Here is an 11988-nt window from a genome sequence, read left to right on the forward strand (position 1 = left end):
CCTACATACAACAAGCAAATACTGTTAATATTGTACGAAAACATCTTGGCTACGTGAAGGAAGGCGCTGTTGTCGACTAAATGGGAGGAGCTTGTTAGTTTATAATGGAAGCTATAGGTTCGTTTCTTTCAACATGTACGAAACAAATCCAATTAAACCATAGACAATATACATACAAATTGTATGAGACCGGAAATGGTTTGAGATTTGACGTTTGGTTCAGTGTATCATTGAAAATCAAACCGTTCTCGGATCATCAGAAATGGTTTGACATGAAACTTCAAACCAATTCGGACGATTCATAGACTAAGCGATCTGTCAAACGGGAAATCATTAAAAAGTATACATAACCTGAAAACATATCGATCTAAGATTTTCTACAAATATTTCGTTTGTTATTTTCTCGACATTTGACTTTTAATATAATATTTTGTAGGATTAAGGAAAATCGACATGCCTAAAAACAGCATTCTCCGGCATGTGTAAGATCATCGTGATATGTTAATATTAATATTTTAGATTTAGTAATTTGTATTTTTGGTTTTCAATACAATGGATTTATTTCAATGTATCCCATTAATTTTTGAATCGTCGTCGGAAGATTCGTCTGATGATGATTTTTTCATGCTGGAAGACTTTCAGCCCATTGCCAATAAGAAAAATGAAAATTATTGCGAAGATACTGTTGTAGACTACACGGACAGGCAGTTCATGATGCATTTTCGCGTTTCTAGAGATGTGCATGCAGATCTCACGGAACGATTTCAAAATTCTTCTCATTTTCCAACCCAGAACAGAGGCGGCAATGATAGAATCAGCGCCACTAACCATTTACTCATATTCCTTTGGTTTGCTGGACATCAAACTGCGTCATTTCGAGATGTGGCTGATAGATTTAATATCACTATCGGTTCTCTCTCCAGAGTCATCAAAAGAGTGACTGTGTTTATTAGTAATTTATCCCCAGAAATAATACAATGGCCAACGAATTCTGAGAAAGCAGTTATAGAAATGGCTTTTAGGGAGAATGGGTTTCCGGGAGTCATCGGGGTCATTGATGGTAGTCATATAAAAATTGATAAGCCAGAAGATGATCCATTGTCATATATCAATAGGAAATCATATTATTCAATGCAGGTAAGACAAGATATTTTTCTAAATTTCTTTGTTTTAGATATATTTGTGTTTTAAAATAATAAAAAAAAACTCGCCTTAGGTTAAAGAATAAATAATCTCTCATAAATTTAATCATAGCACTGGTTCAAAATAATGTTATTTAATAACTTTCCCAAGTACCTAGCTGAAAATCTCATTCGTGCCATACTTGTTTGCAGGATTTTATTGCTTTCTGTATGACTAACTATCCTTTATTTTAGTTGCAGGCTGTGTGTGATGATAATCTCAAATTTCGAAATATATATGTTGGATATCCAGGCTCAGTACATGATAGTCGAGTATATCGAAATTCTTCACTGTATAGACAACTACCAAGTAAATGTAACGACAAATACATACTTGGTGACAGTGGATATCCTTGCCTCAGGAATTTGCTGACACCTTATAAAGCCAGGGGAGTACTAAATCAAACACAAATTAATTATAATACCAAACTCAGTAAAAGTAGAATCAAAATTGAGCACGCATTTGGTCTACTGAAACAAAAATTTAGACAACTCTACCACTTAAAACTTAGAAACATTGTTTTAATTACTCACTTTATTCGAGCATGTTGTGTTTTACACAATATGTCTTTAAATGACCAGTTTGAGTGGGATATTGATTCACCTACTGGAGATAGTATTGAAGCAGGTTCATCCTATTTATCCCGCAATAACAGTACAGCTGGCGCAGATAGACGAAATGAGATAGCTCAACTTCTTGCATCCAGGAACTTTCCATAAAATTTTTAATGCTTTTAGTATACGTATAGGCAGAGTTCAATATTTCAGTTAAGTACCTACCTATCATGTTTTTATCTGTAACTTTTTGCTATGGTGTCTATTTGTTGTTCGCCGGTAGTAGGTATATTTTGTTACTTCATCAAATATAGATTTTGTGGGAGCAGTGTTTTTTTTTTTTTTTTTTTTAATTATTAATAACCATGTCCTTGCTTTTTCGTACAAGGTGGTTGTTAGTAATTTTGAACAATCACAAACACCCAGGTTTTGAGAAAAACACAAGTGTTTTTGTCATGACCGGGAATCGAACCCAGAACTCTCGGGTGGAAGGCCAGCGCCTTACCCACTGCACCACGAGAGCCGCCTTGTGAGCAAAAAGTGTTAACTGAATGGAGTCCTACCTGGTATTTTCAAAGTACCTCTTACCTAGTGTAACTTGTCTTTAATATTTTGTTTAATGGTTAGATATAGGTTATTAGTTTTAGTTAGTCTAGTTTTTTCAATTTTATTTCGGTACCTACCTAGTCTTTATTAGTTACTATATTTGTTTCCACAAGCACTTCACTGTAAATATATGTTTTCTATTTTGTTTAATGGTTAGATATAGGTTGGGTTTACTTACATTGTATATACTTATTTTTGTTAGTCTAGTTTTTTAAAATTTTATTTAGGTAGTCTTTCCACTCTTTACTGTAAATATGTTTTATATTTTGTTTAGGTTAGCAATAGTTTCAACATAATAAGTATAACAAAAGTATTACTGCTTCTTCTTCGGCCATATCCGTCCCTTAGTTGGAGCATATAGACACCACGAGGCGCGCCCAAGATTCCCTGTCGTTTGCCAGTTTTCTTGCATCGTTCCAGGTCAAACCAGCATCCCGTAGCCCCGGCATACATACTCTATAGATAGTATTTAGCGGCCTTCCAGGACGCCGGAATCCAGTTGCCTTGAAGAACAGGCAAGCCAGGTTGAAATTCTCTTCTGGCATCCGCAGCACGTGGCTGAGCCAGTTCCAATGTCGCCTCTTCACTCTCAGTGCGATGAGAGGCTGCTTGGTGCGTTATACCTCCTCGTTGCTCCTACAGTCATACCAGTATCCATCGCAAACATCTGTTTTCGAAGTTCAGTCAACTTTATACTGAGCTTCGAAAAATATGTAGAAGGTTTCTTTTCCTGTGTACATATATATTACTGATATTGACCATAATGAAGATACTTTTTAATATAAAACGCTGTGGAATATGCCTCCTGGGGAAACCACAAAGTAAAAAAAAAACGCACCATAGTACTATACCTCCAGGGTGGTGTGGAAATCAGTACCTACATAATTTTTGTTTCGGTGTTGTAAGTGCCTATTATTTAACGAATATAATATTATATAAAAATAATTCACTGGAATACAGCCACACAATGTAGGTTCAAAATCCCACAAAGCCGGGTGTGATTTCAGCCACTGGCATAGTGCCATATACGCTAAAAACTGCTGGAGAAGGGACTCTTGGAATTAAGAAGAAAAAGAATATGCTATGAATATAAATAAAACAATATCTATCAGAAACGGTCGAGGAAGATGCAATGATAGACTTAGCCACGCTTTACAGGTACTTACCCACTGGCTGATCTGGAAAGATATAGAAGATTCGCGTATCTCAGGATACCATTGTGATATAACAATAAAGCTAGACTGCTCTTTTAAAATTACATATTACTTTATTGAAATAAAATCATAATATGTTAAAACTTGTTTTTTTTTTTACAATTTTCCATAGGTACCATTCTGTAGGTTACCATCCGGCACCACCAGATTTTCTAGTGCTAGTTTACTGAGATTACATCATGATGTTGGGCATAAATTCTAATTCTGAGATTAGTTTTCGTAAATTCTAAAACTTATTCAATTATTTTTAATTTATAATCTTGCTAATACAGTTTAATCAAATTTTAAAATAATGTGAATTAATGATGGAAAGTATATTGTCATGGTAATGCTTAAAAAAAATGTAGAATGTTTTTAATATTTTTATTAGATTAAATAATGAGCATTGGAATTTTAATTACAATAATGGAAAAGGTCACATAAGTATTTAACAAATCAACTTAACTATCACAAAAACTATAACACAGATCAAAAGTAAACACTTGATGTTAGTGGAAATATTATTTTTAAATATGAAATAGCAAAGGAACATTATGTGACACATTATTGTGTCGGACAAATACAACCATACATAAGAAATATAAAAAATTAGTTGGTAAAGCCGCGTTGACACGGTCCAAGTACACTTGGACCGAGTGCCATCCAAGCGCATTCATATGAGACAGCTTTATACTAATTATTCCTATCCAAACTACTCGGACCGCGTCCTACTCGTCCAAGTTAGCTTGGATAGGAGTAATTTGTATGAAGCTGTCTCATACGAGTGCGCTTGAATGGCACTCGGTCCGAGTGTACTTGGACCATGTCAACGCGGCTCAAATGATCACAAGCATATTATGATTGTCAATTGCACAATGGAAACTTAACTATAACACAGATCAAAAGTAAACACTTGATGTTAATGGAAATATTATTTTTAAATATAAAATAGAAAAGGAACATTATGTGACACATTATTGTGTCGGACAAATACAACTATATGTAGGAAATATAAAAAATCTGTTGGTAAATGATCACAAGCATAATAAGATTGTCAATTGCACAATGCAAAAGGTCATACGACAAGTATTTTACAAAAATCAACTTAAATATAAAACAGATAATAAGTAAACACTTGATGTTAATAAAAATACTATTTTAAAAGATAAAATAGCAAAGGAACTTATGTGACACATTATTGCGTCGGACAAATACAACTATATGTAGGAAATATAAAAAATCTGTTGGTAAATGATCACAAGCATAATAAGATTGTCAATTGCACAATGCAAAAGGTCATACGACAAGTATTTTACAAAAATCAACTTAAATATAAAACAGATAATAAGTAAACACTTGATGTTAATAAAAATACTATTTTAAAAGATAAAATAGCAAAGGAACTTATGTGACACATTATTGCGTCGGACAAATACAACTATATGTAGGAAATATAAAAAATCTGTTGGTAAATGATCACAAGCATAATAAGATTGTCAATTGCACAATGCAAAAGGTCATACGACAAGTATTTTACAAAAAATCAACTTAACTATAATACAGATAAAAGGTAAACACTTGATGTTATAAAAATACTATTTTAAAATATAAAATAGCAAAGGAACTTATGTGACACATTATTGTGTCGGACAAATACAACTATATGTAGGAAATATAAAAAATCTGTTGGTAAATGATCACAAGCATAATAAGATTGTCAATTGCACAATGCAAAAGGTCATACAAGTATTTTACAAAAAATCAACTTAACTATAATACAGATAAAAGGTAAACACTTGATGTTAATAAAAATACTATTTTAAAATATAAAATAGCAAAGGAACTTATGTGACACATTATTGTGTCGGACAAATACAACTATATGTAGGAAATATAAAAAATCTGTTGGTAAATGATCACAAGCATAATAAGATTTTCAATTGCACAATGCAAAAGGTCATACGACAAGTATTTTACAAAAAATCAACTTAACTATAATACAGATAAAAAGTAAACACTTGATGTTAATAAAAATACTATTTTAAAATATAAAATAGCAAAGGAACTTATGTGACACATTATTGCGTCGGACAAATACAACTATATGTAGGAAATATAAAAAATCTCTTGGTAAATGATCACAAGCATAATAAGATTGTCAATTGCACAATGCAAAAGGTCATACAAGTATTTTACAAAAAATCAACTTAAATATAAAACAGATAATAAGTAAACACTTGATGTTAATAAAAATACTATTTTAAAATATAAAATAGCAAAGGAACTTATGTGACACATTATTGCGTCGGACAAATACAACTATATGTAGGAAATATAAAAAATCTGTTAGTAAATGATCACAAGCATAATAAGATTGTAAATTGCACAATGCAAAAGGTCACATGACAAGTATTTAACAAAAAATCAACTTAACTATAATACAGATGAAAGGTAAACACTTGATGTTATAAAAATACTATTTTAAAATATAAAATAGCAAAGGAACTTATGTGACACATTATTGTGTCGGACAAATACAACTATATGTAGGAAATATAAAAAATCTGTTGGTAAATGATCACAAGCATAATAAGATTGTCAATTGCACAATGCAAAAGGTCATACGACAAGTATTTTACAAAAAATCAACTTAACTATAATACAGATAAAAAGTAAACACTTGATGTTAATAAAAATACTATTTTAAAATATAAAATAGCAAAGGAACTTATGTGACACATTATTGCGTCGGACAAATACAACTATATGTAGGAAATATAAAAAATCTGTTAGTAAATGATCACAAGCATAATAAGATTGTAAATTGCACAATGCAAAAGGTCACATGACAAGTATTTAACAAAAAATCAACTTAACTATAATACAGATGAAAGGTAAACACTTGATGTTATAAAAATACTATTTTAAAATATAAAATAGCAAAGGAACTTATGTGACACATTATTGTGTCGGACAAATACAACTATATGTAGGAATTATAAAAAATCTGTTAGTAAATGATCACAAGCATAATAAGATTGTAAATTGCACAATGCAAAAGGTCACATGACAAGTATTTAACAAAAAATCAACTTAACTATAATACAGATGAAAAGTGAACACTTGATGTAAATAGAAATCTGCTGATTTTTAAGATTTGCTAAAAAAATCATTTCTTAAGGAAATTCTCTAGCATGCTTACTACTTTTTCGCATTGAATTGCTTTTAGCCTCGACGCCTCCGCGCGTTCGTTTGCTAATTCAATTTTTCTGTCAAAATATTTTTTCATATCTTTGCGGTACTCTTCGTGGCTATATTTTTTTCTTTTCAGTGACTGACGAGGAGTGACGGCTATCGAATGCGGCGTTGAGGTCGACGGTCCTGTCTCAGCTGTCTCAGAATGGTCTGACGACACATCTAACCCCACAATTGTGTCCGAGGACATCGCCATCACCGGATATATGTTCTGCCGACGGTAAAATATATCATCCATTTCGTTAAGAAACTGGAAGGTCTGTCGACCCTCACCAGTTCTATTCACCTTATCTTTGTAATTTTTATAACTGCGCTCCAGGACCCTCCACCTGTTCTCACATTGAGCCGATGTAAAGTCAAACCCATATCCAATCATTTTGCGGGAAATTTCATCCCACAAACTTTTTTTAGACTTCATAGTAAAACTTCCGATTTGGTCCTTCAACTCCTTATAGAGAGCGAGGAACGCCTCCGTAGCTGCGGTACTCCAATACGCAACCCTGGCTCCGCACAAAGGTATATCTGAAACAAAATGTATACACATTAATAATCAGTATGAAGGTAGCCATTCAAAAATGCGTTTTATACATGAAAGCAAAAGAGGGTAGATTGTTTATCATTGCTGTGTAAACTGAATATTTTGTAATGTTATTTATTAGGCAGCTGAAATTTTGAGAGTATTAACTATAATGTTTGAGACATTCATGGTTGTCACTTTTATAAGGACAGACAGTGTGTGAAAATCGATTCTGCGTATTTTGAGATTGTGAAAATACCAAGCACTTTGTAAACACCAACCCATGCTATGTTTAATAGGGAACGAGATGCTGCAAGAAATCCACGTGGTGTCCATAACATCTCACTCATGAATATTGATTATCTTGGACGAGTAAGAGATATACATCGATATAGTATTAGCCAAAGATATCTGTAACACCGCGACCAAGCCTAATTTTATTTTATCAAACTATTTATTATTACGACAATATGGACAGTTCCGCAGAACTGACTTTTATACACGTGGGTAAAACACTTTGGTATTTGTTTTAAATTAATAGTCTTAAACAACTTACCTTGTTCCATTTTGAATCTGCGTAAACTTCGTCTCAATTTTTGTTTGATTGCGTGAATTCGTTGTAGTATTGTACAATAATAATATTATTCGGACGCGCTGAGCTGAAGGACTGCCGGTTGAAGTTTCAAAGTTCGTTTTTGTTTTGTTTGGTGTTGTGACGTAGGAGTTGCCGTTTTATGGAAATTAATGATTGAATTAATTTTAAGCACTGGCAACACTAATTAGTTGTCAGAAAAGCGTTTCCGTGGACATTTACCAAACCGTCCCAAACCCAACCGCCCGATTTCGTTTGTTTGATGCAGGTTTGAATGATACATACTTATAGTCTATTAATTTGAACCTTAACATTTGTAATTATTTTGCAAGCGCATGAATCGTGGTTATGTTGGTAAACTTCACAAAAATATTAATATCGCTCAGTTTTCATTCCATTTTTTTACACGCGCAACAGTGGCAGTATTTTATTAACTTTGTGATTATCTACTTACTTGAGTGCAGTAATAAATGGTTTTGCACAAATTACCATAATTTTCAACTAAATAATAATGATGTGTAGTAGGTATTTATTATTGGCTCGTGTTATCTTTATATCGTGACGGATTGTCTTTCTATACACCCTGCATATTGGAAAATAATTTTGTTATATCAATATGTATTGTAAAATTCTTGTAGCTAATTTAATTAATTTATACTATATCTCAAGTAGGATTTTTTTATCAACTTTGTAGGTACCTGCCTAACTAGAGTGTACTTAGTAGTACCTAATCACCTAGAATTATTTTAAATGCCAACATTGAAAAGATCTGATGCTTCATTCATAATAACTATAGGTGGTGTTACGTTGCTGGACTTTGTGGTCTTATACCATTATCCATCCTTGTGTAATTAATTAGCGTAAACACGTTCCCTGACCTTGTAGTCAAAAGGCTGAAAACATAATAATATTATCGATTTCCTTCTTCAGATAAAAGTCGTATGCATTGAGTATCGAGCTGGTATACGAGGCGTAGAAGTAAACGGTAACACAGGGTGAAAGATGAGGGAAGCACTTGTCTAGTAATAAGATTGGATAATTTTATAAAATGTCTTGCGATAAAATATGGAAATTGTGTCTACATAATATAAGCTAATTGATAAACATATATGTATAACGTAGATGAATACATGATAATGCTAACGGAAAAAGCAGACGACAGCTAAAGAAATTAGTAGGTCATAAGAATTATAATATAATAATGTTTGATTTGGTATTATTTCGAATTGTAAATGAACATCATTGTGTAATATTTGTAGACATAAGATTTTATGTATTCGGATAATAATTTTGATGCCAACCGTTAGCGAATTAGAAACAGAGTTACGCGGAGTAATTTATCTCTGTAAAAGGCGCCGGCTCTCGCGGGAAGGGTGGTTAGAGCCTCAGACTGAGATGCACGTAATATGACCTCAACGGTTTGTTACGAAAAATAGTGCAAAGTTGCATCCGACGCCGGTCGCTGCAAATATTGTATTAATTATCCGGAAAAATTAAAGTCATCGCTAGGTGTTTAAGTGATAGCTCAAATATACCTAATTATAATTATTATAAAATAAGAACAATTAGGATTGTAATCCAAAAGCCACAATTGTAAATTAAGAAACCATAAGGAATGTAATTTAAAACAATAATAATTGTAAAGAGTAATTCGGATTGTGTTATAAAACATTAATTAGGTACATAAAAAATAAGAAATTTAAGAACCTTGTTATAAAGAAAGTATTTTTATAAAGTCACAAATTAATATTAAGGTGCAAGTGTAAAGGAATATTATAAAAATTACTGGTGAAAACATTATACGAAGTAAAGCTAATCCTGGTGTTTTATTTAATTCTGGACCCGTGTTCCTTTATAGCACTAAATTACAAAAGTTGAAACAAACAATTTATTTGACACCCCAAGTGCACACCAACACCCTGAGCTAGCTTCGAACTTGAGGGAAGGTACATCAGTAGTTGCGTTACGTTCTGGTCTATTAAGTTAAAACTGAAACGTTAAATAAGAAGAGGGTAAGGCTATCTGTGTGTGGCTGTAACGGGGACCATGAAGATATTCTGGGCTGATCACATTACTAATGAGAAGTTTTTAACAGCAGCAAATAAGACAGAAAAGCTTATAGGTACCTAACTAAAACCATCAAGCACAGAAAAGCTGTACCTATATTTTGACCATATTTACCTCGATGAGAAGTATGATTTTGACTCCTACTCTTTTTTTCTGTTATTCAGTTTATTGTGGAATGCATAGTCGACCTCGTTTGTGTATGACCTACAACCAAGTAATCGAGGGTAATAGTCGGTAGGTAAGTTGCCATTGGCATTTAGATAAGTAGGTACTAATACCGACAGAACTGTCTACCTTCAGCAGACGGCTCCCCTTGAGTACGAAAAGACCGGATCATCGCCTTCTAGTATATTAGTCAGCTGATCTTGTTTTTCATTTTTAGTGTCCCAATAGTGGAATTAAAAATAGCAATTTTAGACTTAACTTATAGAAAGGTAGTGACGATACCCCGGTCCTGGAATAGTATCGAAAGCACTTTATCTTCAACTGGCCCTGCCCTCCGACCGATTAAGAACCTTCGTTCGGCTAGCTCGGTACTATTCGGGGAGAGGGTGATCAACTAAAAGTTCTTGAATGACACTCTTGGAATACACTAATCGATATTATTTAACTTTATGTTATTTAGAATCGCCACCTAGTAATAGGTAGACGTCCAGATTATTAATTATCCAATTAACTTTCAGTTCGAATTTATTTTCGTAAATATTTACGTAAATGTCAAAGACAGCTGACCACTTGTCACTGTCTTCAGATCAGATGTTTTCCGTAAAATACTTCGTAGATTATTTTCAAAATAAAGACTCCTTGTAGTAATTTAGTTTAATTTATTTATTAAATTATTTTCGATAAATAAATTAAATTTATTTTAATTAATTATAATCGACAATTATACACTTTAGTTTATTCCCAAATAATTACATAATTATTTTATAAATCTTATTTGAATCAATTATTGAATAAAGTTAATTAATTATAATTATTTTATATTTAATTTATGTACGATCACACACTTATAATTCTATAACATTCTGTTTCATTTTACATATTGAAAATAGTATAGCTGTCTCGTTTTCGGCAATGACCAAAATTTAGTGTATGCAAGCGATAAAACAATATGAAAAAAGGCATGTTTTGTGCTTTCTTTCCGTCTCACATATGGGAAATGAGAGAGAAAGAAATATTATTAAGAAATATGAATCTTGGCGTTCATGAAATTGACCGAGCAACGCTTGTGAGAGTTGAGATACGTGTGTGTGTATGGTGGTTAGATACACGTACATATAAATTAGCGTGCGTCACGTAACAATCGCTCGGTAAAACGGAAAAAGGCGTAAGATAATAAAATATAGGAGATAATTGACATTGTATAATGTATATAGATTGTAAGATATTTATTTTTGGGAGGTGATTGACTATTTGACCCAAGGAGCCAGCCGCCCATGCTTATAATGTAAATCTCATGTTGTGTACGTCTTGAATTTCGATTTGTTGTGTTCACAATGTTTCGTATTCTTAAATAAATAAATAAAAATAAATAATATGAAAAATATTGTTTTAAAAAGGTTATTCACCAACATGTCTCATTTCATGTTTTATAATATACCTAAGTTGCGAATATCTATATAAACATACATTGCATTTTTAAAGTTTTTCACCAGTATGTGTTATTTTATGTATTTTAAGATTACCAGATGTCGAGGATCTATATGAACATACATTGCATTTAAAAGGTTTTTCACCGGTATGTGTGTGTTCATGTCTTTTAAGATCATAGAGTCTCGTGGACACATATGAACATACATTACATTTATAAGGTTTTTCACCATTATGTCTCGTGTTATGTTCTTTAAGACTACTAATTTGCGAGCATCTATACGAACATACATTACATTTATAAGGTTTTTCACCAGTATGTGTCATTTCATGTTTTTTGAGATGACTATTTTGCGAGCATCTATATGAACATACATTGCATTTATAAGGTTTTTCACCAGTATGTGTCATTTCATGTCTTTTGAGATG

At 32.5% G+C, this 11988-nt stretch overlaps 1 protein-coding gene and 1 long non-coding RNA gene across 2 annotated transcripts; one reads left to right on the forward strand and one right to left on the reverse strand.

The window, feature by feature from the left end:
• Positions 1-399: 399 nt before the first annotated feature.
• On the forward strand, positions 400-3639 carry LOC147077385 (uncharacterized). The gene is made up of 2 exons (XR_015069450.1): positions 400-1137; positions 1377-3639. It is a non-coding gene; the product is annotated as an uncharacterized LOC147077385 (long non-coding RNA).
• Positions 3640-6602: 2963 nt separating this feature from the next.
• Positions 6603-8004, reverse strand: LOC147077386 (uncharacterized). Its single transcript, XM_085940817.1, has 2 exons — positions 7864-8004; positions 6603-7312 (listed from the first exon to the last, which is right to left on the reverse strand). The coding sequence occupies exons 1-2, from the start codon at positions 7871-7873 to the stop codon at positions 6705-6707; spliced, it is 618 nt and encodes a 205-aa protein (XP_085796943.1). The 5' UTR covers positions 7874-8004; the 3' UTR covers positions 6603-6704.
• Positions 8005-11988: the final 3984 nt, after the last annotated feature.

This window comes from Rhyacophila brunnea, unplaced genomic scaffold, assembly GCF_057557595.1.
Source record: "Rhyacophila brunnea isolate RB1 unplaced genomic scaffold, BYU_Rbru_1.0 scaffold_13, whole genome shotgun sequence".
NCBI lineage: Eukaryota > Metazoa > Arthropoda > Insecta > Trichoptera > Rhyacophilidae > Rhyacophila > Rhyacophila brunnea.